Consider the following 27260-nt stretch of genomic DNA (forward strand, 5'->3'; position numbering starts at 1 on the left):
GAGCTATTTCCAAGGAGCTGACTAGAATAGGACCTTTTCCACATCCTTTCCCTGTGCCTCCCTCCTAGGCCAGCTCTGAACCATGTTGGGTATCAGCAGAAAATTTGTTTGCAAAGATCAGATATCCCAGGACAATGTTAATGCCGGTAGTGGCCTCAGAGATGGGTAGGCAGAGGGTAGCTCCCGCTTTGACACCAAAATTCTGTATCTCAGTGTCTATAATTGGCTCACCCTGTTGGTGTCTTTATTTCTTCCACTGCTAAAATTTCTGTCCCCCTTCCTTGGGATTGACCAAGCAGAGCTAAGACTCATGCTGCCAAGCAGGACACCTCACTTCTCTGGGCTTGCTTTGATTCCCACAGCTCTGATACAGGGGCTATGGCCACCAGCTTTCTTGATCCAGGATGGGCTTCAGGTGGGAAGAACAAAAAGGCACAGCAGTGTCAGGTCTCATATTTTATTGTGGGTGAGCATCAGCCAGGTTTTGGGGGCAGCATCACTCTTCATCATGCATTTTTTGCTGAGAAAGGAAAAGGGGGTGTGAGAGGCGGCTGGCAAGAGGGAGGAAGGTTTGGGGAAGATTCAGCTGTTGGGCAGGTGCTGGGTCACTAGGGCTTTCAGGAGCCAAGAGAGACACCCATAGAAAGGGAGAGGTTAGGGCTGGGAGTGCAGTGCAGTGGTAGAGTACTTGCCTAGCATGTATAAAGCCCTGGGTTCAATCCCCAGAACCACCAAAGAAAGTGGGGGCAGTTAGGCTTCAGTGATCTTGGGATCCCATGTTAGGGGTGTTTATAGTTTAGCGGATGAGAGAATGGGGTTGGGCTCTCTGCAGAGATTCCTGTCTGACTAGTACAGACCAAGGGAGAGACCCACCTTGGAGCCAATGTCACGGCTCTTGGCCCGAAGCTTGTTGACCTGGGACTCAGCGATGTCGGCCCGTTCCTCTGCTTCATCCAGCTCGTGCTGCACCTTGCGGAACTTGGACAGGTTGGTGTTGGCCTGCTCCTCCTATGGGGAAGGGGAGGATGTGAGGATGGGGCCTGAGACCAGCTCCCTGTCTCTGAACCACTCACTTCTTACCCAAGTTCCTGCAACAGCCTTAAAGGGTCTCATGCACCTGACATTACACCTTCCTCAAACTTGTCCAGCATTTAGAATATTTCACAGCCATCCAGTGCCCAGGATAAATGCCATGCTGGTTGGTATGGCCCTCTCCCCACCCCAAAGTCCAGCTTCACTGCACCTATTCTAATCATAACTCAGATGCTTGCTGACTTCCTGCATAGATATGCTCATCCATACCTCATGCCCACACTTTCCTGCTCACCAGATGTATTCCTTACTGTGTTATGCCTAGTCAGATTCCCTTTCAGGCCTGGTTCTAACTCCATGGCCTTCTTCCTGCCTTCAACACCAATGGTCCCTCTCCACTGCTTTCCCTTGGGTTTATGGTGAGTGGACTATGGGCAGCTGTTGGGCAGGTGCTGGGTCACTACATCATGAACTCAGAGTGCCTGACACAGCTCGGAGCTCACAGACATATAGAGTTAATGTCTGATAAAGATTAGATTGACCCTTCGTCCAGGCCTGGCTATGGCAGATACTCATGGGCTCTCACACATAGTAGGTATGTTGATGAAAGAAGGGAGAAAACCACAAACTCACCGCCTCCTCAGCCTGGCGCTTGTAGGCCTTGACCTTCAGCTGCAGCTTGTCCACCAGGTCCTGCAGCCGCAGCAGGTTCTTTTTGTCCTCCTCTGTCTGGAGTGTGTGGGTGGGAGAAACCAGTTTTCAGAGAACAACAAGTGCAATTACCTTTTTGTCTTCCCTATTCCACTCTTCTCCCCAGGCCTCAACCACTCCTCCTCCCTCCAATAGCCCAGATCAAAGAGGTGGTAGGTAAGGGTCCATCTCTGCTTCTAACTGTAGGTCAAAGGAGCAGGGCAAGCTTCTAAGTCAGGGACTCACAAAGCAATGAGGCTTGTGGTCCAAATGCTGGAAGTCAGGGAAGGGGCTCAGAACCTAATAGAATTCTCTAATGTGGTCATTTGGATGCACTTGGCCTGTTCCAGCCTTGATCTGGTGGATAGAGTTCCCACCTGGAACAACTTGGGTGCTATTGCATAGTGGTTCTTGAGATGACCAGAGAGAAATAATGAGGAAGGAAGAAAGAAGGGGATATTATCATTGTCCAGATTATCCTATTTTTTTTTTTTTTTTTTTTGTGTGTGTGTGGTGCTGGGGATTGAACCCAGGGCCTTGTGCATGAGAGGCAAGTACTCTACCAACTGAGCTATATCCCCACCCCTGTCCAGATTATTCTAATCTGTCACAGCCTAATATTCTAATACATTGCCCTGGGCCAAAATCTGGGCACCAGGATCACTGATTCCAATGTCATTTGATCATTCCTATTTTCGTATCATGTATGTGCTAGGATGCCCTTTCCATCTTTATCCATAAAAATCTGCAGTTCTCTCTATAATCTCTTTCCTATGCTTCTGATATCCACCTATCAAATGGACCAACATCTCCATCTTCTTGGTCTTACTTTCCAGAAGACTGTGAAGGCTCTGAGCTATGCAGGTGGAGGTTTTTCTCTAAGGCTTTTTTTTTTTTGTGGGTCCCAGAAGTTCCTGGAAGAACTCTGAGTCTTTTCCCATCACCTGACTCATGTCTCCCTGTCAGGCTGGTAGTAGGTGGAAAGATTTCCGACTATTCTGAAGCTTTCGTGGTAGCACTCATGGTAGCACTTTGGCTACCATGTTTTTATAACTTTGGGTTATAAAAACTCCTGGGGCAGGGGTGCTGGGGACATAGATCGGTGGTAAACCTCTTGCCTAGAATGCACAAATCCCCGGATTTGATTTTCAGCACTGCAAAAAAGGAATTAAACAAAGAACTCTGGGGGGATTCTGGTTAAAAGAGTTTTCTGGTTAAAGTGGAAGTGAATTCTCCATTTTTGCTACAGAAATTCATGGATGCAAGTGGAACTGACTCCAGGGTCAGAAAGAAAAATAAATCTACAAACAATATCTCAAAGAGCTGGTGATGGGTGTGTAGCCCGGCAATCCTGGACAGCAGCTCAGCAGGTGCCCTGTGTGTGCTGGCGAAGCAGCTGCCACATCTGCTTCTGATCCACCTGCCCGCACCTGGTAGGTGAGCTCCTTGATGCGCCGCTCACTCTTCCTCATGCCCTTCACTGACTCTGCATTGCGCTTCTGCTCTGCCTCCAGCTCATTCTCTAGCTCCCGCACCCGGGCCTCCAGCTTCTGCAGCTGCTTTTTGCCGCCCTTGAGGGCTATCTGCTCAGCCTCGTCCAGCCGGTGCTGCAGGTCCTTGATGGTCTGCTCCATGTTCTTCTTCATGCGCTCCAGGTGGGCACTTGTGTCCTGCTCCTTCTTCAGCTCCTCTGCCATCATGGCGGCCTGTGCACAGGAAAGCGGGGGTATGTGGTATGGTCAAGTCTTCACACCCTCACTGCCTAGCCCAGGGGACACAGGCCTGGAGTGGGTGAGCAGGGTGGGGGACTCACATCTGTGATGGCCTTCTTGGCCTTCTCCTCAGCATTCCTGCACTCCTGCACTGCCTCCTCCACTTCAGTCTGGAGCTGGGTCAGGTCTGACTCCATCTTCTTCTTTTGATTGATGAGGCTGGTGTTCTAGATATGAGTAGAGAAAACGATCATATACTTTGTTATTGGATTTCACACCACTATCCAGAGAGAATTGAAAGGGGCCACATTAAAGCAACAAGCCCTGCTTTTGGGATAGACATTGATTTGCACCTGTTTTACCCTTTCCTACAGATCATTTCTAGACTTTATATGTAAAACTACTCATCTCTGAAGAAAGATTTCAAACAGCAAAAGGTCCACAGTTCTACTCCTGAACTCTTCAGTTGCATGTTTATGTAGGAGCATGAAAATATTCCAAGGAAAACAAAACCAAGTTTCACACTAGGAAAATATTCTGGAAGTGGTTATAGTTAGAGAAAGAATGGAGTGGGCTAAAAGAGGACAGTAGGTCATCGGATGGTGTCATTCATGCACACACATTAAATTACAAGACAAAACTCCACAGGGCACTTCAATAGATGGGCACAAACACCCACTGCAGAGTATAATTGAAAATAGTGTGAGTGGAATTGCAGAAAATGGTATTCTCTCTGTAGTTCAGGTGGCAAAGAGATTCAGATATACTTCTTTAGACTCCCATCTTTACAGAGCAAACTGGAGGCTGTCTTCTAGGTCAAGGGTATCGAATAACAGCATGTATTCTACTACTCCCAAATTTGTGACTTTGGCAGCCATCACCAATCAATCAAGACACCTTTAGCTTTTTCTAGACTTTATATGTAAAACTTCTCAAAATAGTGGTTCTGTCAGCTGCTACTAACAGATGAGTGTTGGCCCAAGAGGTGAAATAATTTGAAATCCTAGTTGGACATGCTCACTTGGAACATCTGGTTTCTGTAGATGTCTTGGTCTCTGATACTCAGCAGGGTTCCACATGATAGCCTCTGAACCCCTCACCTGGGAGTGCAGCAGCTGCACCCGCTCGCTGGTCTCAATCAGCTCCTGCTCAGCCAGCTTCCGTGACCGCTCAGTCTGCTCCACTACGGCCCGTAGCTCCTCCAGCTCAGCCTGGAGCAGGGTGTTGCGCCTCTCCACGATGGCGATGTTCTCCTTCAGGTCATCATTGGCGTGGACTGCGTCATCCAGCTGGATCTGGGTGTCCTGAGGGGAAAGCATGATGAGAACAGGCCTGGACCCTGTACCATCAGGCCTCCCATTTTGGCTCTGATAACACCCCATCCTACATTCATCAACCTCTTGTCAAATGAGGAAACAGGGGCATGTTCCCTCAATAATTCTCTATCCTGGAGGCTGGACTGGTCCAGGACATTCTAATCATCAAGCCTCCAAATCCGGGAGACAGGCAGCTCCTAGTTTCTCATCTTTGTTAGCTCAAGACACTTTTTATGGCCTTCACCATTCCTCTGGGCTCCCCATCTTCTGAGAGCCTCAACTCCTGTTACCTTCAGATGGGCTTGGGCGGTCTTCAGGTGCTTCTGGGCCTCTGAGGCTGTCCTATTGGCCTGGCTGAGAGCCCATTACAGTAGTTTAGCAGGGACCTGTTAAAGGTCTCTGCAGTGACCGAGGGCAGGAGGGGGCTGGTGTCCCCTTAAAAAGGACCCATGGAAGCCAATCCCCTTTCTGGATGAGGTGACCTCCTGCTTCCAAGAGTCTCTGTGTACCTTCAACAAGCTCTGGAGGCTCTTGACTTGCTTCTGGGCTTCAGCAGCCATGCGGTTGGCATGGCTGAGCTGGATCTCCATCTCATTGAGGTCGCCCTCCATCTTTTTCTTCACCCGCAGGGCCTCATTGCGGCTGCGTGTCTCTGCATCCAGGGAGGTCTGCAGCGAGTCCACCACCCGCAGGTGGTTGCGCTTGGCCTGCTCCATCTCCTCGTCCTTCTCTGCCAGCTTCCGCTCAATCTCTGCCTTGATCTGGTTGAACTCCAGCTGGGCTCGAAGGATCTTGCCCTCTTCATGCTCCAGGGAGGCCTAGAAGGAGGGTGGGGAGAGAGATCTGAGGCCAACAGTCAGGGCCCAGGGTGGACAGGGAGGGAGGACCAGAGGATGACAGGAATCACCAGGACTGTGGCCTGAAGAAGAGATGGGGAGGTGGGCCCTGCACCCAAGATCCTGTTGGGGAGGAAGTGCTGGACTTCCTGGGCTTCCTGACTCATGGGTCTTCCTCTGTGAAGGGAGGAGTTTGAACCTGTCGGATGCCTGACCCCTGGCACTAACATGGCAGGGATTCTTGACCCACTTTAAGATCACAGAAAAAAAGAGGGATTTCTATAATGTAAAAATCTCTTTGTTTACTAGGTCCCTCTCCTTGAGTGAGAAGAAATTAGAAGTCCCAAACTCAGGGCTGTTCCCAGTGCCTTAAAAATGCATAGAAACAATAGCTAATGTAAATTAAGTGCTTGAGCAGATCACATCAGTTAATCTTCATAATAATCATACACACAATCTTGGAGGAATGTTATATTAATGTCATCCCACAGAAAAGGACACCGACGCACAGAGAGGTTAATGTCCAATGACACAGAGGAAACTTGGTCCTCAAGCCATTTCAAACTCATGTCCCCACTGTCTGAGTGATTATCATGAGGCCAGATTCCAACTTTAAAAAACCTTCTGCCTAAAATTAAGACTGACATTTCCCTTTGTGCAGACCTTGGCATTAGAGGTAGTCATGGGTAGTGGGGCAGTACATAGCCTTTCACTAATATGTTTTGTCCTGGGGTCAAGGTCACTCCAGGGTGAGGGCGAGGTGGAAGACAGCAGGACAGGCTGGGGGGCAGTGCTGGGAAGGCCACCTCACCTCGGCCTCCTCCAGGGCTGACTGCAGCTCCAGCTTCTCCACCTCCAGCTGCTTGCGGACCTTCTCCAGCTCATGCACATTCTTTCCTCCTTCTCCTAGCTGCTCAGTCAGATCCGAGATTTCCTCTGAGGGTTAGAGGGTCAGAAAGCTCAAAACCTGGCTCACCCTGACCCACATGACCCTTCCTGCCCCTATAGTTCCTGCCTTGGGGCCGCTCACCCTGCAGGTTCTTGTTCTCCCTCTTGAAGGTCTCCAGGTGCTCCAGCGACTCCTCATAGGCGTTCTTGAGCTTGAAGAGCTCGGTGCTGAGGGAGCGAGCCTCCTTCTGCGAAGACTCCAGCTCGGACTGTGACTCCTCATACTTCTGCTTCCACTCGGCCAGGATCTGCAAGGGACGAGGCTCACTGTGCAGCCTCCACGTCCAGTCCCATGTCCAGGTGCTCCAGACCCCTGGCCTGAGCTCAGCCTTCCTCCCCAGCACTAGTACCATGCCTGTGGCCCTCCAGACCTGCACACTGGCTGTGGCCCCACCCATGGCCCACCTTGTCAAAGTTCCTCTGTTTCTTGTCCAGGGCCGCAGCAGCAGCGTTAGAGCGCTCCACGTCCACCATCAGGTCCTCGATCTCGTTCTGCAGCCGGTGCTTGGTCTTCTCCAGGGAAGAGCACTTGGCGTTGACGGCCTCCACGGCCTCCTCTGCATCCTGTAGCCTCTGGGCCAGCTTCTTCCTGCCCGGGGAATATGTGTGTGTGAGAGACTCTACATGGGAACGGTGGGGATCAGTGTTGACTCTCTCGTACTGGTACTGCAGATGAGGAAGACCCACACCCTTCCACAGCTCCCTGGGACACTGGAACCCCAGCCTAGAGGAGCCAAGACTGCTGGTGCCTAGAACAGTTCATCAGCATAGGCTGCACAACTTCTTCCCAGTCCCTCATCAGGCTGATTGACGATCGCTCCTCTGACCAACAAGCTTTTTGCTCGTCTTATACATGAGCATTAGGTATAACCCGGGCCAAAAGCTCGCCTGTCACAGGAAGTGGGTCAGGGCCAGCCAGGGCTCACAGATCGCAGAATCCAGGCTTCCTTTCAAGCACTTCTATTGCCTGCCAGGTTTCACCCATCCCCTGTCACTCCCACCCAAACCACTTACTTATATCCACTCTGCCTGTCTCCACCCCAGGTTCTCTGTTCCTCTCTGAGAATCAGGGTGGAGGCATTCGGCACTCACTTGGCCTCCTCCAGCTCCTCTGTTCTCTGGATGGCATCTGTCTCATACTTGGTCCTCCACTGGGCCACCTCTGAGTTGGCCTTGGACAGGACACGCTGTAGCTCGGCCTTGGCCTCCATCTCCTCTTCATACTGCTCCCGCAGCAGGTCACAGTCATGCCGGGCCGACTGTAGTGCGTGGGCCAGGGCGTTCTTGGCCTGGGGAGACGTGGACACCAAGAGGTAGAGGGAATCCTTGCCCACATTCTCTAGACCCTTCAACTGAGCCTCAGCCTCTTCCAGCATGAGCGCTGAGGTGGAATCTCAGTCTTCGAGTGGCTTCCCAGTTTGTCCACCCCACACCTTTACAAACAAGGAAAGAAGCACTGACAGGGTATCGCTTAGCTGGAAGGTAGGAGAATCTGGACTAGAGTGTTCTTCATTATGAAGGTGTCTCTCCAGCCTCCAGGCCCAATTCTTCCCTCTCTCCTTTCCTTCCTTCCTTTTTTTTAAACTGGTGAATGAATCCAGGGGCTCATCACACTAGGTAAGCACGCTACCACTGAGCTTACATCCCCAGTTCTTTTTATCTTAAGAGGATCTCACTAAGTTGCCTAGGCTGACCTCAAACTTGTGTTCTACCTGCCCCAGCTCCCCAAGTAGCTGGGATTATAGGTGTGTACTTTTGAGCCAGTCTCTCCAGACCTAGTTCTGGAGTTGAGGTTTAATGTTCAAGGCCACCATCAAGCCTGTCCCACTTCCCCTAGCTGGGCCTCACCTTGCCTTCCTCCTCTAGCTGCCTCTTGAGGTCTTCCATCTGCTGGGTGTAGGAGAGCTTCCCCCGTGTCAGTTGGGAGATCAGAGCCTCCTTTTCCTCTAGTTGCCGGGCTAATTCTCCTGGAGGCAGAATGAGGGGTTTGTGGGCCGTGAAAGAGGGAAACCAATGCCCTATGCAGGACAGGAGCGGGGATGGTCGGGGCACCCACCATTCTCGGTCTGCAGCTTGGCTCGCTGAGTAGTGAAGTCATTGAGGGAGCGCTGGGCCTCTTCCAGCTTCATGCGGTACTCACTGGCCTGGTCCTCCAGTGTCCGAGACACTTTCTCCAGGTTTGCCTTCAGGCAGTAATGGACACAGAGAAGGTGAATGCGGGAAGGGCCAGGGTTGGCAGGGAGAAGGGACTGGGTTAACCAGACTTCAGGAAAGAAGAGAGGGCGAAGGTGGGAAGAGCACAGAGGGCAGGAGGGAGACAGAAGCAGTGTGGGAAGGGATCAGTCTGAAGAGGGGGCATGGATTAAAGAAAGGAGGAGGTGAGGGCCAGGGAGGAGCAGGATAGAGAGGATCTGAAGATCAGGAAGATGAAGGGAGTGAGAAGGACAAGAGAGAGGACACGTAGAGAGAACATGGGAGGAAGCCACAGTTTCCGAGAGAAGAGGGAGAGGAGAAGTGGAGCTGGGCTCACCTTGGCCTTGATGATCTGCTCCATGTTGGAGGTGACATCATCCAGCTCCAGCTTGAACTCGCTCTTCTCCTTCTCCAGCTTCTGCTTCACCCGCTGCAGGTTGTCGATCTGCTCACTCAGCTCGGCCACACTGTCAGCGTGCTTCTTGCGCAGGGCTGCAGCTGTGGCCTCGTGCTGCAGCGTGGCCTCCTCCAGGTCCCTCCTCATCTTCTGGAACTCAGCCTCTCGCTTCTTGTTCATCTCGATCTGCACAGATGTGGCCCCTCCGGCCTCCTCCAGCCTCTCACTGATCTCCTCCAGCTCTCGGGACAGGTCTGAGCGCAGCTTCTCCACTTTGGCCCTGGCCGTGCGCTCAGCCTCCAGCTCCTCCTCCAGCTCTTCAATGCGTGCCTGGGCCCAGATGTGAAGGACTCAGACCAGCTGGTCAGACTCTTCCACTGGGCCCCACCAAGACTCTAAAATACTCCCAAATACTTTGGTCCCTCTTGAGCAGTGGTTCTTAACACGGGCAATTTTGCACCCCTATAGGACAGTTGGCAATGTCCGGAGGCATTTTTAATTGTTATAGTATAATGGGAGATGCTACCGGTGTCTAGTGGGTAGAGGCCAGGGATAAGGCTAAGCACCATATAATGCACTGGCCATCAATAAGAATTTAGTTGAAGTGAAACCTTCAAGGCATTTCTTAAGGGCTTCTCAGACTCCATCTGGGCATCTGCAGCTTTCAACTCTCAGAGCTGGTGTTCTGAGGAGTACCATGAGATCCCATGAAATCAGGAATCTCAGAGTCCACATATTGTACTCCCCTTACCATTAGACAGGACAGAGGGTGCTTGTATTTCTACAAATGTTTGCAACAATATTTCAATTGCCTCAGAACAATCAAATACTATTGTAATTTTCCAAGTTAATGACAAAGTCTGATCAACCATATTCCTCACTCTTGGGGGCTTACTTATTTATGACCAGGACTGGATTCTAGCTTGTTCACTCCCTTTAGTTCAGGTGAGAGCTAGCAGAGTGCCCTCCTCTTTATTGTGCCCCTATCTCATCGCTCTGGACTTAGCCCTGGTTGGGACCAAATTGGGAGAATGTCCCATCTACCATTTTGATCTGCTGTTTGGTTAGTTAGAAGCAAAGAGGAGGATTATTGGCGTTTCCTTCATCTGGGAAAATAGGTGGCTTTAATGGATAACAGGGTTGGTCCTGGGAGGAAGAGAGAGAGGACCTATGCTTCTGTTCCTGGGATGGAGAAGTTGGAACTTATGCTCAAGAACGCAAAGAGGGAGGGGAGAAGCCACAGCTCATGTCAAGACCTGGTGAGGATAACAACACTGTTGTTCTGGGTCCAAAAAAAAACCAAAAAAGTTGCCCACACCAGGATAGAAGATCCCAGGAATGGCCCAATATTCTGGCCAAACCCCAGAAGGAGTACCAAAGATGAGAGGGGGATCCCTGAATAGCTTAAAGGAGTGAAATTGTGTTTACAAGTTACCTGTACTCTGAGCCAAGGACCCCCTGTGCTGAGGGGAGACCAGTTCTTTCTATAAGCTGCAGCCTACTCAGAAAATGAGAGAACAAGGCCCTGCCCCTGGTAGCTGAGTGTCTGTTTTCACTCTGTCCAGATGTGGCCATGGAGACAGTGCCTGTCTTTAGGTTACCAGGGCTTGTTTGACAAACCCACTGCTAAAAACACATTAAAATTCAAGTTACGTTAAAGGTAAGAGAGACTGGACTGGGTTGTTTTTGTTTTTGTTTTTTGGAGATAGGTCCTGCTGTGTTGCCCAAGGCTGTCTTCAAACTTGTGGGCTCCTGAGCAGTTGGGAGTACAGGTGTGCACTAGCATGCGTGGCCTATAGTGAAAGAATACGCTCTTGCTAGGGGTTGGTAACTTCTGTCACTTCATTCTCAAAATGACATTTATGTGGAGCTTTCTAGTTGACACAGTGGTTCCATATACATTATCTTGTTTGGTCCTGAAAGGCAGGGTTTTGTCAGTCCCATTTTACAGATGAGAAGAGAATCTGAGGATCAGAAAGGGTAAGTGACTTGCTCAAGGTGGTAGGAGCTGCCCCACCCATGCAGAGGAAGGATTAGGGGAGAACTGAGTTCCATTACTAACCACAGAGCAGAAAGCCCATGATGTAAAGCATATCTCAAAGAGAGAAACCCTTTTAGTAGGTACAATTCATCCTTAAAATAGTGTTGCTGAAATAATATATCCTTGCTCACTAGGGGTAGGCTGGTGTTCTAGGGTGCCTGTAAGTCAGGGATAACTGAGTTCCAGACATTGTCTAAAACCCTAAGCAGTTCCCTCAGCCTCAGGAGGTCGAGTTGCCCCTTGGCTGCGCTGGGAAGAACATCACCTGGTTTTCCTTCAGTTTCTTCTGCAGCTGAAGGGCCAGAGCCTGCTCATCCTCAATCTTACTGTTCTGCTGGTTAATGTCAAACTCTTTCCTGGAGGAGAATGGGGATGGTGAATAGTGGTCCTCCTTCCTCTGGGCCCATTCTCTTTGCTTGCCTCAGCATGGCAAGCTGGCCCAGACAGTGAAACTCCCTCCCTCCTGGCCCAGACAGTGAAGGTAGAGGGTTGTGATCACCCTCATTTTCAGTGTGTCCAGGGTGTGCATACCCAGAAGAGGTGCAGCACCCTGAGCCCCAACTACCAGGCCTGACACCGCCATTAACCCCTCCTGGCTGCCATGCTGCATACTTCTTGAGCTTTTCTTCCAGTTGCAGTTTGTCATTCTCCAGGTCCATGATGCTCTCCTGGGTCAGCTTCAGGTCACCCTCCAGCTTCCGCTTCGCTCGCTCCAGGTCCATGCGCACCTTTTTTTCTTGCTCCAGGGATCCCTCCAGCTGGTGAGGAGAAGAAAATGAACAACATCCAGAAAACCTGAAATCCATATGTGTTCATCTGCTTTTACTTAAACATGAAGTCCAGTGGGATTGGAAGTCAAATCAGCAGAGAAATCTTGAGAGCCCACAGGATTCAGAGACCTAGCCCAATGAAGAGAGCAAAAAAATCTCCAGGGGCCATAGAACTTAGGTCTAAGGATCAGGAACGCCCTTGACCATTGGTGTTGACTGCAAAATCTGGACCTGAGAGAGACAGAACATGATTCTTTCTACTCACATCATCCACCTGCTGCTCCAGCTTCATCTTAGACTTGGTGAGGGTGTTGACCTTGTCCTCCTCAGCCTGAAGGTCATCCAGGGCCTGCTGGTGGGCCTCTTGCAGAGCTTTCTTCTCCTTGGTCAGTTTGGCAATGATCTCATCCAGCCCAGCCATCTCCTCTGTCAGGTTCTTCACCTGTCAATCCGAAATCCCAGCTTAAGGTCAAAGGTCACTGGTCTGGAGACATCTCTGGGGACCTCCATGTTAAGGACCAGGACCACATGCTGGCCTTGGAATCCTGAGGAGACCTGGGATGGAGTCAGAGGGAGCTGCCCTCACCTTGTTCTCTGTTGCATGCTTCTCCTTCTCCACCTTGGCCAGTGTCAGCTCCAAGTCATCAATGTCCTTCTTGAGCTCAGAGCACTCATCTTCCAGCTTGCGCTTCTTGGCAGTGAGCTCAGCATTCATCTCCTCCTCATCCTCCAGCCTCTCGGTCATCTCCTTCACCTTGGCCTCCAGCTGGATCTTGTTCTTGATCAGCTGGTCGCAGCGCTCCTCTGCATCATTGAGGTTGTCTTGTTCCTGGGAGAAGAGGACAGGGAAGAAACTGGTGATTAAGAGAGGAGATATGCAGGGTCTAAAGAGAGCTGAGCTCTTAGACTTGGGGTCCCTTGTGATAAAAAGGGTTATGATCCGGGTGAGAGAAAGGGAGAGATGCACAGGTAATGGACTTACTGCCTGCACTTGAAGCTGCAGGTCATTCTTTTCCTGTAGCAGGGACACCATCTTCTCCTCCAGCTCCTTGCGGCGAGCCTCAGATTTCTCCAGTGACTCTTTAATGCGCCCGAACTCCTCCTTCATGTTGGCCATCTCCTTCTCTGTCTCTGCGCTCTTCAGCAGTGGCTTGATCTTGAAGTAGAGCTTCATCCACGGCCAATTCTTGACTCCCATGAAGGCCCGAATGTTCCACTGGATTACCAGCAGGGCATCCCTGACAAGGAAACGTGGAGGTAGGGAGGAACCCCATGAAGGAACACTTCCCAATCATGGAGCCAACTGCACTTGGCCTTCCTCCCATTTAAGCAAGTTTGCAGGCATCAGAGGCAGGGGCCCTTCTTGTAGCCTTACTCCCTACGTGTACTCCCAACCCAACATCACTACACTGAGTATGGAGTTGCTCAATAAAAATCAGTGATTAAGTTTCCCTGGCTACCAAAGTGTCCCTAGTATCAAAACCAAAACAAAAAACCAACAATACACTTTAAGGTTCAACACATGGTACTATATAGTTGTAGTTCACTCTTTTTATTGCTTTGTAATATTCCACTGAATGGTTATAATACTATTTATCTATTCGCCTTTGGATAAAAAACATGGAAATTCAGATTGTTTCTAGATTTCTGACCAATGTTCCTATGAAGATTCTTTTTTTTTTTTTTTCCATGGTGCACATGTGTAGCTTCTCTGTGGAAAAGTACTCAGGATGGGAATTTAAAAGTTTGTGACTGTTCATTTTTAAATGATAATGCTAAATCGCTTTCCAAAGAGGTTGTACTAATTTACACATTTGTTAACAGTGGGTCAGCATTCATAATTTTGGTTGATCTGGTGTTTTAAAATGGTATTTCTTTGGAGTATTTTTATTTAAAAAAAAATCCAAATGAGACCCAGAGTGGTAAGAAATAACTTTTTCAGGCCAGCAAGTAAGTGGCAAAGCCAGGATGTGCAGCCCGATCTTCTGAACCATATTAGTTGGTACCTCTTGTCTGCCTCTTGCATCTCTGGGGTGCCTTCCCCTTTCCCTCCTGCCTTACCTGCGCTCCACGATCTTCTTGAACTCAATGCGCATGAGCTGGCCCCGGGACTGGGCCTGGATGCGTGTGATGATGCGGCTTAGCCTCTCATCTCGCATCTCTTCCAGCAGCCCCAGAAGCCCAGCTTTGAAGAACACCTGTGGACAGGGGTTAGAACCAAGGAGGCCTCAGCCTCAGATCTGAGACAACTGGGGTGGAGAAAGAGGTGGGAGGACCCTGGATGAGTTCCCAGAGGACCCATCACTCCACATCCTAAACCCAAGACTGCAAATGCGAAACACAAGAGAGAAGTGAAGCCTGGGTTTCAGCTCTTGGGCTAACAAGGAAGCCAGGAATTGGGGATCTGCCTCCTGCAGCTTTATCCATCATAGCCACCTGCCTTGCAACCACCTAGCAGGGCTCTAGACTCACCTTGGTGTGGCCAAACTTGTACTGGTTGTGGTCAATGTCCAGAGAGCTCAGCAGTTTCTCTGCCCCTTTCCTGCTGTCAATGAACTGTCCCTCAGGGATGGCCGCTGGGTTCAGGATGCGATACCTGGGGAAGGGAGTGCTGGGGTCACTTGCATTGTGCATGGATTATGCTCTGCTTACAGAATTCCAGGGCTGTCTGCAGACTACTGCTCCTCTGCTCCCTGCACTCCGGGGCACATCCGTACCCACCTCTGCCGGAAGTCCCCATAGAGGATGCGGTTGGGGAAGCCCTTCCTGCAGATGCGGATGCCCTCCAGCACGCCGTTGCAGCGCAGCTGGTGCATGACCAGGGGGTTGTCCATCACCCCTGTGGTAGGAGGGGAGGAGAAGGGGTCATTCTCAGGGTAAGTGGATGTCAGGCATCCTCCCCAGACTTAAGCCTTCCCCGGAGCTCACCTGGAGCCTTTCGTTCATTGGGGATGATGCAGCGCACAAAGTGAGGATGGGTGGACCTCAGGTTGGTCATCAGCTTATTCAGATTTTCCTAGGGTGGATGAAGATGGAGAGTTAGGAACCACAAGGGCCTGCTTTTAGGTCCCTGAGCCCTGGTCCCAGGCACCCTGTCACCAGAACTTATGGGAGCCATGGGACAGGGGGTTGACAACTAATTCATGATGTGAGTTCAGGCTTGTCTAGAATTTACATGCTAAAAATTACCACATGACTTTGGCCTCTTTCCTCCTCAACCTCAGAGCAGCAGGAGAGGGCAATGCAGCCCCAGGCCTAGGGCTTCCCCACCACAGGTTCTCAGGAATCTCTGGGCCCTTCTTACCCGGTGGAGAGCAGACACGGTCTGGAAGGATGAGCCCTTTTTCTTGGCTCCTTTGCCTTTACCACTATCCCCTAATAACGGGAAAAGGAACAATGAACAAGAGCTTAACAACAGAGGAACCCTGGGGCAGGGACAGGGCTCTGGCACTCAATAGCTATGTGACTTTGGTAAGGCTATTCTTCAGGTTTCCATGAGGATGAGTAACTACCTCTAAAAGCTGGACAGAGGATTGGATAAGACCAAGCCCATAAGGCAGCTCATCGGTAGACATTGAAATCCCATCAAGGGCCTAACCCTCCTCTTCTAACACTCCCCTCCATTCTTATGTCTTCCCACTTTCTAGTTTTCTTCTTATCCTTTTAATTTCAATCCACACCCTTTTTCTTTCTCTCTGAATTACAGGTCCATTTGTTCTACCATGCATTCAGTGATCCTCTTCCTGTAGACTAAGAATTCTTGCTTGCATGGCTCTATGCTGGGCCTGGGACAATGTTGTATGTACTGCTCTTACTGACCTTGAGGAAGCAGACATGTGCACCAGTATGCAAAACACCAAGTGGACAAAGGCAGGTACTAAGGGGAGGTAGAGATGGACTCTGGTGGGACCTCCTGACTAACAGCCTCTCCTTGCCTACTTCTGGACCCTGCACCTCTAAAAGTCCCCTGGCTAGATGCAGGGGCTGCTTACTTACCACTATCAACAGCAGCATAGGAAGAGAAGAGTGTGGCCATGAGCTTGAGGGAGGACTTCTGGTATAAGCCCACTACTGTCTCATTGAGTGGGTCCTTATTCTTCTCCAGCCAGCCCAAGATGTTGTAGTCCACGGTGCCAGCATAGTGGACCAGGGAGAAGTGGGCTTCCTGCTTCCCCTTGATATTGCGTGGCTTCTGGAAGTTGTTGGACTTGCCCAGGTGGTTGTCATAAAGCTTGGCCTTGAAGGTCATGTCAGTAGCCTTGGGGAACATGCACTCCTCTTCCAGGATGGACATGATGCCCATGGGCTGAGGTCAGGGTGGGAAGGTGGAGAGAGAATCACTTAGCATATTCCCAGGCTTCCAGAGTCCCACATCCTGAGTGAGAAAACTCCACAGCCCAGTGTTGCTGGTGGGCCAAAGGGAACCTGTGCTTATACCTCTTGTCCCAGGATAAGAAGCCAATATTCCTGGAAATGACCTAAATCCAATTACACTCAGATCTAGCCTGTATGACCTTTTCTGCCTCAGGGGACCCAGCAAAGAGCTATGTACTCCTAATCATCCCTCAAGGCCTCAATACTTCACAACACTGACCATTTTTTCCTGATGTCTCTGCACCAGGGACACTAGGCCAGGAACAGAAGTGTCAGAGGAATCAGACTGCAGGGGCAGGTCAGACGTCTATCTACTGGACAGAGGTAGCAATGCTTCAAGGGTTGATTAGAAGGACCTAGGCTCTGTACAATGCTCCATCTTTCAGGGAATGTAGTTCTTGGCTTTTCTTGGTATAGGAATGCTTTTGAAAATTTGTTTAAGCCAAAGAATATCTCTCTAGAAAAACATACGTATGCACACACATATATACACACATACATGTATATATGTATGTACTCATGCATTTTTCCCATAGTTTTAGGATAATGACTCAAAGACTATGGGAGGCTCACATTTTGTGAAGGTAGAGACTGGCTAGGTGCAGGTGGGATACTCAGGCTCTCTCTGTGACCATACCACCCTCAATGTTCCAGATCTCCTCTTGTCTCAGAATCTAAGCAGGGTCGGACCTAGTTACTACTTGGATGGGAGATACTCAGGCTCTGGCCTGTGTTAGCAAAGAACAAAGGCACACTGAGGGCAGTCAGCACTGGCATGAGGTGGCTCCCACCTTCTCCCCCATCTCTCCTGAGGACCATCCACAGAGAAGAGGGGCTGCAGACTGGCTTATTTCTCAGTGAACCGGAAGAGGATAGGAAGCCAAATGTCTCTAGTTTTAGTCTAGGATTTTTCCATGAAAGATGCTTCTTATGGGGTTGAGAGAGGCCAGGAGACTCTCCTTCTCTACTCTTCACTTTTACTACAGAAATGCCACCACCATACAGAGAGAACAGGATTAGAAATCCTGGGGAAAGACCAAAGGGGATCATCCCGTGTATGCCCATGACTTCACAGTGGGTGAAAGCTGGGTCTGGAGAAGGACCCAGGATTCTGGGGAACTCTAGTTTCTTGAATGCAGAAGGGAGCGGGGCTGTCACTTTTTCTGATATGGCAGAGGAGGGAGTTACGGAAGATGGGGCCAGGCACCTTCTCAATGAGGTCGATGCAGGCCTGCAGGTCCATGCCAAAGTCGATGAACTCCCACTCGATGCCCTCCTTCTTGTACTCCTCCTGCTCCAGCACGAACATGTGGTGGTTGAAGAACTGCTGCAGCTTCTCGTTGGTGAAGTTGATGCAGAGCTGCTCAAAGCTGTTGAACTGCAGGCGGGGAGGGGCAGGAGCAGGTCAGGCAGGCAGGTGTCTGGGTGGCCATAGGGGTCAGCCCAGGGCTGTGCCATGCACCATGCCCAAGCCCAGCAGGGGTGGGGCTGGTCCCCTCCCAGGTCAAGGCAGGGGAGGGAGGGCTTGCCCTGAGGACAGGGACAATGACTGCCCTGTCAGTGCCCTGCCTTTCTGTGCTTGACCCCTAGCTGGCCCTCCACAAGTGACTGTGAGTGTGCAAGTGGCTCCCTGGCTCACATCAAAGATCTCGAAGCCAGCAATGTCCAGGACTCCTATGAAGTACTGGCGTGGCTGCTTGGTCTCCAGGGTGGCATTGATGCGTGTCACCATCCAGTTGAACATTTTCTCATACACTGACTTGGCCAGTGCTCCGATGGAGTAGTACACCTGCTGTACGCTCTGCCCCTTGGTGACATACTCATTGCCTACTTTCACCCGAGGGTGGCACAGCCCCTTGAGCAGGTCAGCTGAGTTCAGCCCCATAAGGTAGGAGGACTTGTCAGCATCTGGTTGAGAAAGAGAGAGTGAGCACTTACAAAGATTCTCCCTCCCTGCCTCAAATCACTTCTAGTTAGTGCAGCTGTGGGCATGGGAGGATTCCCTGTCTGCCCAACTCCCTTGTGTCTCTGTCCTTCCCACCTGTCAACCCATTCCTCTGGCCCCCAAGCCTCAGGTCCTCAGGAACCAGCCTGCTGGGGACCGTGAGTGGTCAGAGGCCTAACTGGGCTCTAAATGAGAAGAAAGCCTGGATTCAGGGCTTGCCCCTCAGAAAAGGCCAGGCTCTCCAACCATCTACTTCTCCTGATTTCCTTTCACATTCTCTTCTGGGGTCCAAACAAGCCTGTTTTCAACCTAATTCCTTAAGAATTGTTGAAAGGACCTTTGGACACAGCATGGGAGACCCAGCTCCCATGACTGTCTCTGGCATGATAAGTCAACAGGCCCCTTTGGCCTAGTCAACGCCTCTGGCCGCCTGCCCTGCTCACCTTCTGTGCCGTCAGGCTCCGCCTGCTCCTCCCGCTGCTTCTGTTTGAACTTCATGTTTCCGTAGTGCATGATGGCGCCCGTCAGCTTGTAGACACCGGCTTTCTCCTCTGGAGTGAAGCCCAGCACGTCAAAGGCACTCTGGGACAGAACCAGAGGTGCAGAGGGAGGTTGGAGCAGTGGCCAGGAGCTCTCAGGAGCTGTGACAGCACCACCCCAGCCTCCTCACTCACATCAGTGGCCATGAGCTCCTCAGAGTCGTCGATGGAGGCCACGGACACTTCTCCCTGAGATACGAAGGCGTAGTCGTAGGGGTTGTTGGTGACCAGCAGCATGTCTGTGCCAGGCAAGGGAGGGCAGGGCAGGGACAAGGAGATAGGGATGGGGCAGGGAAGGGAAGGGAGAGGAGAATGGAGGGAGAATGGAGGAGGAAAGGAAAGGGAGCAGGAAGAGAAAAGGAGGATCAGCAAGGAGCAAGGAGAGAATCCAGAGGACATGAAGACCTACATGGGTGGGGGGGCGTCCAGGAAGGGAACATACCTGAGGCCTCAGCAAGAAGGAAGAGGGAGGATAGTAGGGAATGGCGTGTGGAAGAAGGGAAGGCGAGTGAAGAGAAGGAGAGAATCAACCAGAAATGAGGAGAAGAAAGGTGCCAGGGGAGGTGTGGAAAGAAGCCATTGAGAAGGAGTAAGGAGTGTGGTGGTGTAGCGGGGAGGCAGGAGACTCAGGGTCCCAGGGTCCCAGGCCGGGGAGGAAGAGAGTGAGCAGAGGGAAGGGAAGCAGGCAGGTGGGCAGAGTGAGGGGAAGGAGGACCCGCACTGCACACAGGTGGGCTTTGGGGTAGGCAGTGGGGCAAGGGTGCAGGTGAGGCTCACCCAGCAGCTCTGGCTTCTTGTTGGACAGGATCTGGTAGAAGATGTGGTAGTTCCTTTCAGACTTTAGCTGGAAGATTACCCGGGACTTCTCCAACAGGTCTGAGGTGGGGAAGGTGGAGAAAGGTGAGGTGGGAGAGCAAGGGAAGAGAGGAGAGCCAACAGAAGGGTGGAGATGCGGAGAAAGGCTCCTGCAGAGCAATAGCTAGACCCAGGGGGAAAGACTGAGTTAAAGAAAAAAAAATATTAAACCCACAAAGCAGATGTCGATCTAGAGAGAAGGTGGAGGGAATGAGGAGGTCAGGGTGCGGCCGGGAGGGCAGGCAAAGGAGAAGGACTCAGAGGACAGGCAGGCTCTCTACTGTTACTCACAGGTCTCTATGTCCGCGGAAGCCAACTTTCCAGTGGCTCCAAAGTGGATTCTGATGAATTTCCCCTGTGGGCAGATGGAACAGCGTAAGGGGACTGGCCAGAAGGGACAGAGTGAAATCATGCACCTCAACTCAACCCAGAAACCCTGGTGGTTGTGGAATGTAAATGACATATTCGGTATCTCTTTTCCATTTTCAGTAAAATGGAAAACAGTGTCAATGCCCAGTGGGGAATGTGAGTGGAATCAGCAGCCCAGGGACTGACACAGGGAGAACCTCTTCCGTTTATGCCTCTTACATTCTCTCACGTAATCCCATCAGTACTACGCAAGGTAGACGTCATGGCTCCCACTTCACAGTGAAGGAAGTGGGCTCAGGGAGGTGTGGGAACTTGCTGAGAACACAGAGAGTCAGGCCTTTGACTCCAAAGCCTGTGCTATCTTCTTATGTCCATTGTGGAAGAGCTTTGGAAATACTCATAAGAGAAATCTAAAATATGACCCAAATCATTTCTATTACTTGGCTAGAGAACAGTTATGGTGACTCTGGGCCACTTTCCTTGGGTTCCCAGGACAGGATTGGGAGGATTTGTGTGTATGCACATGCTTGTTGATATCCCAAAGCTAGACACAGTACAATCAACTGAGTGTGCCCACTGTTGGCAAAACAGCACCCCCTTCTCTTTTCAATTCTGAATGAGGCCACTTGGCAGTGGTCAGGGACAACTCACGAAGCGGGAGGAGTTGTCGTTCCGGACGGTCTTGGCGTTGCCAAAGGCCTCCAGAGCAGGGTTGGCCTGGATGATCTGGTCCTCCAGAGTGCCCTGTGAAGGGAGCAGAACCATGGGCATTCATCCTCTGTCCACTTCTAGGTGGTGGTGGGAGGGCAGCAAGGCTGCTCTGGCCCTCGGGGGTGAGGTGGGGCTGGATGAACTGCTGGTGTATCTGCAGCTCCAGAGGGAGTCAGACCTCAGATTTCAGAGTGTGACTCCTGCTAACAAGGTCTTCTGCACAGCGTGGACCCTCAGGAGCCCTGCTTTGCCCCCAACGCCCCGCCCCCTTCTGAACCTGTGAGTCAGCCACACGGCACCTTGTTTGCATTGGGATTGTCCTTCTTGCCACGGTCACCTATGGCTGCAATACTGGCAAAGTACTGGATGACACGCTTTGTGTTCACAGTCTTCCCTGCTCCGGATTCTCCACTAGAAATAACAGGGACCAATCAGAACCCAGGATTCTTCCTGTTGTTCATACAGAGCTCAGCATTTGCTTTTCCCTTCCCAGTCTAAGCAACCAGAGTCCAGCACAGTATAGGATTTTCCCTTGAGAAAGAGTCCAATACTCTACACTCCCTGCAATCACAGTCTGGATATACCACCCCCTCCCCCGTAGGTGGATGGCACTTGCTCACGTGATGAGGATGGACTGGTTCTCCCGATCTGGAAGAGAAAAGAGGAGAGGCAATGCAGTGAGGGCTGAGGGCTCAGCTGGGGGTTGGGTGGACAGGCACAGGGCAGGTGCAGGGCTCACCTGTCAGCATGTACTGATAGGCGTTGTCAGAGATGGAGAAGATGTGAGGTGGGGCCTCGCTCCTCTTCTTGCCCCGGTAGGCGGCCACCACCTCGGCATTGTACACTGGCAGCCACTTGTAGGGGTTGACAGTGACACAGAAGAGGCCCGAGTAGGTCTGGAGTAGGAGACAGGGCTGGGCATGAGGTTAGGGAAAACAGGAAGACTGGGATGGACAGTGGTGACAGGCAGGAGCTTTTCTAGTTATTCCAGCCAGTTTCTCTTTTTCTGCAGCTGACCAGGGATAGCGGGTAGGAAGAGACTGGGTCCCTTGGGAAAGTCCCTATCCCCTTTGTTTCGGAGGGTTCTGCTGGCCTACTAGGGCCTCCATCCAGGACGAGGAGCCCCTGCAGTGTGCAGCAGCCACTCACGTAGATCATCCAGGCTGCGTAGCGCTCCTTGAGGTTGTACAGCACCGCCGGCTCGTGCAGGAAGGTCAGCATGGCCATGTCCTCAATCTTGTCAAACTTGGGTGGGTTCTGCTGCATCACCTGGTCCTCCTTCACGGTCACCGTCTAGAGAGGAAATGGGTGGTAGGACAACCAAATTCCCAGCCTGTGCTTGCCAAGTAAGGCTCTGCTCCCCTAGCTCTTCCATCATCAGGGTTCTATCTTCTAGCTACTACAGGACACAGTCCCCTGATAATTTTCCTGCTCACAGACTCTCTACCCTAGAGACTGTCCTACGACCCTTTTATTTTGCCAGTTCTCCAGGCCCTATGATATCACCCCCGTCCCTATGTTTTAAGTATCTAGAGGCAAACCTGGGTACTGGCAGCTCCAAGATACGTGCCCACCTTATGTGTTACCAGGAGTTGTCTCCTGGGGTCTGTGTTCCAGGGCAGTGTTTGCTCAAGGCAAGGATTTTCCCTACTGGAAGAACAACTTACAGACCCTACACACCACATGTACCACTTTTGGTGTAGTTTGATTGGCATTAGTTAATTTGCCATGGCCTGACATTAGATCCTGTCAGTAGGCATTGCAGCATTTTTTATAGTGGTGGCTGTGGCTCTCAACAATTAAATGATTTGCCTTCACAGTGACCAGCTAGTGGCAGAGTCAGGATAAGAATCAAAGCAAGGGCCCCATGGGTTTTGGCCCGTTATTACACACCTCAGTGGATGCAACATTCAGTCAGCAAGTCTGGGAGGCACACAGCTCTGAGCCCTGCTGGTGAGCTGTGGTGATTCTCATGGCTAGAGTGAGCAAGCCAGGAGCAGGGGTTTCCTAGTGACAGTCACTGACCCCAGTACTGAGATTTCAGCTCAAAAGTTTCTGCTCTATGTTCATTTGGATCTAAGAGTTGGCTCTTGGTTTGTTTGAGGAGAATTTGAGAAAAGGAACCAGTAGAGGAAACTGAGGCACAGAGAGGAGGGGTGCAAGTGCCAGAAGGGAGAACTTCTTTTTTTTTTTTCTTTCTTTCTTTTTTAGTACCAGGTATTAAACCCAGGGGCACTAAATTGCTGAGCCACATCCCCAGTCCTTTAAATATTTTAATTTAGAGACAGGGTCTCGCTGAGTTGCTTAGACCACTAAGTTACTGAGGTTGGCTTTGAACTCTCAATCCTCTTGTCTTAGCCTCCCAAGTGCTGGGATTATAGGCATGTGCCACCATGTTCTGTGGGATGGGGGAAGGGGGCTTCATTTAATGGTGTGTCTGTGCCTTCTGTATCTATAAGACCTCTCTGAGGGGGAAACAGTGAACCCCCTGCACCCCTTCCAGCATCCTCTTTGGCAAGTGGTATGCATCCCTGGGGTGACATCCTGATGCATCTGCTCAGGGTCCTCTGAGAAGGCTCAGATGCTGGGCTGTTGAGGGAAATGACCTTGCATCCCAGCTCTCTCCTCAGGCCTTCAATTCCCACTATAGGTGGCTCCAGTCCTGCACTCCCCCCCCCCCAGGAACTTACCCCCTGCCCTGACACCGTGCCCCACGCACCTTGCCATTCTCGGTCTCAGCAGTGACCTTGCCCCCTTCCCGGGACACAATCTTGGCCTTGACAAACTCTTCCTTGTCATCTGGCACAAAGCACTCAGTGCGGATGTCAAAGGGCCTGGTCTGGGACTCCAGACGCTCCTTCTCTGACTTGCGGAGGTACTGGGCTGCTGCCCCAAAGTCAGCCATCTGGGAGTCAGTCATCTTGTTGCTCTTCTGGTCGAAGACAGGAGGGACCTGTTATTTCTGCAATGGGCCCAGACTTTGGTGGGTGGCCTTGTCCTTTTCACCCCTACCTCCTGCCCCACCTCTTTCCTATTGCTTTCCACCACATCAATAGGCGCTTGCCTAGGCACATGCTGAACGCCCCCCTGCCCCCGCTCCCCACCCCTGTCCTGTCCTGGGAGTTCTGCTTTCCTTGCCCTCCGAGGTCACCTGAAGGTGGATTTCAAAAAGGGGTTTCTGTAGGTTCAGGTTGACTGGAGTTTGCCAAGGGAAGGTGCTAAGCTGCTTAGGGGAGAGACAGAGGACCCTGGTCCAGCGACCTGGCAGGAGAAACCTGATCTGCCGTTTACGGAGGAAGTTAGGGGGCTTCTCACCTGGTTATCTCTTCTCAGAGAATCCTGAAGAGTTGGGACCACAGGTGGAGCGAGGCAGCCCAGAGGTGCAACAGGACAGAGAGAAGAACAGACAGGAGAATGAACAAGGGATGCAGGCCAGCTGGGAAGAGGAGACTTGACCCAGAGAGCCAGACTGAGCAGAAGAGACCAAAACAAGGAGTGAGGCAGAGAGGGAGAATGAAAGAGCAAAACAGATGCAGAGGGACTGGGGACACGGCTCAGGGGTCGAGCACTTGCCTAGCATGCCACCAAACCCTGGGTTCCACCTCCCAGCATTGGGGTGGGGTGGGGGTGGGGAAAGGGAGAGAGAGAGAGAAAGGAAAAAAAAAAGGGTGAAGAGTTAGTAAAAGCATGAGCCACGATAAGTGGACACAGAGTGAGACACAGAGAGGCAGATTAGAACACAGCCAAGAGGGAAGGGCCAGGGAGAGAGACAGGTAGAGAAGCACCATCTAGACAAGGACTGGTAAAGACCAAGAAGCATGATAAGATCAGGACCAAGGGAAGGAAAACACCCAAAGGAGGGGAAGGAGGCAGCATGTGCAAGACTCAGAAAGGTGCAGGAAGAGAATGGAGTCTGAGAAGAAAGAGGGCTGGTGTTGCAGTAGAAACACACTCTTGGAGGGAACTTCCTAAACTGGAGGAAGGCAGCTGTAAAAGAACCCATGGGCCCCCAGTGGACCCGCACCCTACTCCCAGGAAGACAGGAGCCCTCGCGGGGAGCTGTCTGCACTGGCTGCAGAGCCCTCATCCCAAACTCCCCCTTACCTGTGTCGGACGAGTCTCTGTGTGTCCACAGAGCTCTGGTTCCTTTATATCTCACTTCCCCCACCCTGCTGCCTAAATTTGGAGTCCTTCCGGAGGGACCCTGTCCTCCCACCTCTCTTGCCTCCTGGCTCCTCCTCCCTTGATCCCTTTGGCTCTGAAGGTGACAGGAGGACAGCAGGGCCCCCAGGTTTGCCCATGAAAGGTTCGTTGCCCCAGCCCCTCTGGCTCCAGGGCCTTTTTTTAGTCCTTGGACACATTCCTCCCCTCCAAAGGGCTGATGGGCAGATAGTGAGAAGACAGGACCATTTCGCACCACCTCCCCCATCCACCATGGCCCTTACCTCAGTTATTTTTAATCTGAAGAGTGAGTTGAACACACTGGGCGAGGGTCACCTTCTCTTGCAGGACAAATACTTGTCCCCTATCCCTCAGTCACAGGCCCCCCTCCTTGGTTCCCTACCCTCTGCTTTCTACATTGCCTGTTCTCACATAGCCTCAGGCTGAGAGCATCTCCCTACTCTCTCAGACCTGGAGTCCCACAGTTCTGGGGTCTGGGGGCTAGAACCAGGATGCCCAGAGAGGACATCAGCTCCCTGACTCAGTTTCCCTTCATCAGGAAAAGAATTTCTGTCCTGCCCTTACTCTGCCCAAAATGCTCTGCTTGGTTTCTATCCCTCAAGTCTCCAGCCAGGTGTTCTCTAGAGAACTTGAGGCTGCCTTGATTTGGGGGCACATCTGGGGCTCCCACCCCACTCCTGGTGCTTCTGGTACAGTGGCTGTCATCCAGCTCCCTCATACAGTGAGGTTTCTCCCACACAGCTTCAGGCAGACTTGCACAGAGACCTACAGTCTAGTACCTTCACATATAGACTTGACCAGCCATAAGTCCATGGCCATTTTCAGCCATATACATGCAGATTTTTCACTTACCCACTTAAGCTTGCAGATTTCCCTTCTTGCTTTTATGCACATTAATGCACACATTTGCCCACCAACATTTGCACACATAGGTTTTTACTGTCCCACTGCCATCCTTCGTTCCTGGTGGAGAGGTCAGAGGCGTTAATCCTGGGGCCTGAGGGAGGAGAGGTGGGGGTGGGGGGCTGCTCCCTTCCGCCTCTCTGTGCTGCCAGAGGGTGCAGGTGCTGCTGAGGATGGCTGGGGCGCCTGGCAGTCCTGGGGATTTACACCAGCTGGGCCCCAGGCTCTGCATTCCAGGGGTGTGGGGCTCTGCAGATGGCCCTCCACCCCAGGTAGAACTCTGGTGTCCCCTCCCAACCTTTCTGGAGCCCATACTCACATGGCTTTCTTCATGATGTCCTCAAGTGTCCAGGCCCTCAAGGCACCCCTCCCCATCCTCCAGTGTCGCCACCTCTCAGAGGCTGTAGGTATTGGGTCTTCAACAGGCCGTGCCTGTTATGACTAAGTGGACATTGTGTTCAGGAAACAAAGCCAGACTCCCCTGCTCTGGCTTTCCCCTACACCCTCACACCCAGGAACAATCTCCCAGCTCCCCCCTCCCACGCCATCTACTATCACCTCTCAATATAGCTCTAGGGTGTGGAGGTGGGTAGGACAGACAGGGGTCAGCCTCTCTGGGTAGGAGCACTCTCCATTAAAGATGTGACTTCCCCCCAAGGTCATCAACCCCCTAGGACACTTCACTGCCCCATTATGGGGATCAAGAACATATATCTCCCACTAGGGGAATTATTACCCTGTATTCAGTGTCCTTGAAGGGACCTGAGTTGATCCCACATCCCCATCTTCTGCAGGTGCATATGCCAAATTGTTATTCCCAGGGGATGCAGGCCACCTGTTCCCACTCAAGGTGCCAGTATGCAAACTGGGGGTTAGCCCATGACCCAGTGCGTCACTGCCTGCTTCCCATGGCCCTGGGGACATGATAAGGGTCTGAGAACACTAGGTCAGGTTGGGTCAGGTCCAGGTGACAAAGACCAGGCTCTGTCCTCAGGGAACCCAGTGCACCGAGCACGCCAAACTTGGTATAGGTATGGATTGGAGGGGTGAAGGTGGGCAGGCGGTTCCTGCTTCTCCTATGGAAGGAGGAAGAAGGAAGGAGTTAACTTGGCTCCTGGCTCTACCCTCCTGTATGGTCTGGTTTGCCCTCCTCCTTTGCTGGGCCCCCTCCTCTTTCCTGGCTCTCACATACTCTTCTCCATCTTTCTTCAGCTGCTTCCCCAACCAGCTCTGCATTCTGCTGGGAGTCCTGGAGTGTGCAGGCACAGGAGAGAGACTCCAGCACAGGTGAGGGGGACCAGGAGGCAGGGTCTCCTTGGTGTGGGTAGCCCCTTTTCTGCCTGGCTCCCTGTGTCTGTCTGTCTGTCCCTGTGTCTGACCTTTCTTTCCCTCTGCCTGGTTTCCCATCTCAAAGTCAGCCCAGGCCTCTGCTTCTTCTGGGCCCATG

General features: G+C 51.6%; 1 protein-coding gene across 1 annotated transcript; it reads right to left on the reverse strand.

Annotated features, from left to right (window-relative positions):
• Positions 1-481: 481 nt before the first annotated feature.
• Myh6 (myosin heavy chain 6) lies at positions 482-25819 on the reverse strand. The gene is made up of 39 exons (XM_026406061.2): positions 25763-25819; positions 24044-24067; positions 23448-23660; positions 21878-22021; positions 21468-21624; positions 21349-21376; positions 21028-21139; positions 20669-20761; positions 19940-20003; positions 19571-19669; positions 18929-19032; positions 18698-18836; positions 17949-18217; positions 17517-17687; positions 15932-16241; positions 15240-15310; positions 14864-14951; positions 14657-14774; positions 14408-14531; positions 13997-14133; positions 12918-13173; positions 12522-12764; positions 12201-12377; positions 11778-11923; positions 11431-11521; positions 9065-9454; positions 8591-8717; positions 8383-8501; positions 7627-7823; positions 6940-7123; positions 6617-6782; positions 6398-6522; positions 5260-5568; positions 4535-4738; positions 3536-3661; positions 3153-3428; positions 1666-1761; positions 874-1008; positions 482-520 (listed from the first exon to the last, which is right to left on the reverse strand). Exons 1-39 carry the CDS (start codon positions 25814-25816, stop codon positions 497-499), a joined length of 5910 nt encoding a protein of 1969 aa, XP_026261846.2. The 5' UTR covers positions 25817-25819; the 3' UTR covers positions 482-496.
• Between the last annotated feature and the right edge of the window lie 1441 nt (positions 25820-27260).

This window comes from Urocitellus parryii, chromosome 6 (assembly GCF_045843805.1).
Source record: "Urocitellus parryii isolate mUroPar1 chromosome 6, mUroPar1.hap1, whole genome shotgun sequence".
In the NCBI taxonomy this organism is placed as follows: Eukaryota; Metazoa; Chordata; class Mammalia; order Rodentia; family Sciuridae; genus Urocitellus; species Urocitellus parryii.

Bases quoted from the DNA above. Each gene is read 5' to 3' on its own strand.
- Myh6 (XM_026406061.2), bottom strand. From the start codon at position 25,816: ATGTGTGCATTAATGTGCATAAAAGCAAGAAGGGAAATCTGCAAGCTT. The intron at 18,837-18,928 runs GTGAGTGAGGAG...GTTCTGTCCCAG, and splicing joins AGGAGCTCATGGCCACTGAT to AGTGCCTTTGACGTGCTGGG. The intron at 6,523-6,616 runs GTGAGCGGCCCC...TCTAACCCTCAG, and splicing joins GGAGAACAAGAACCTGCAGG to AGGAAATCTCGGATCTGACT.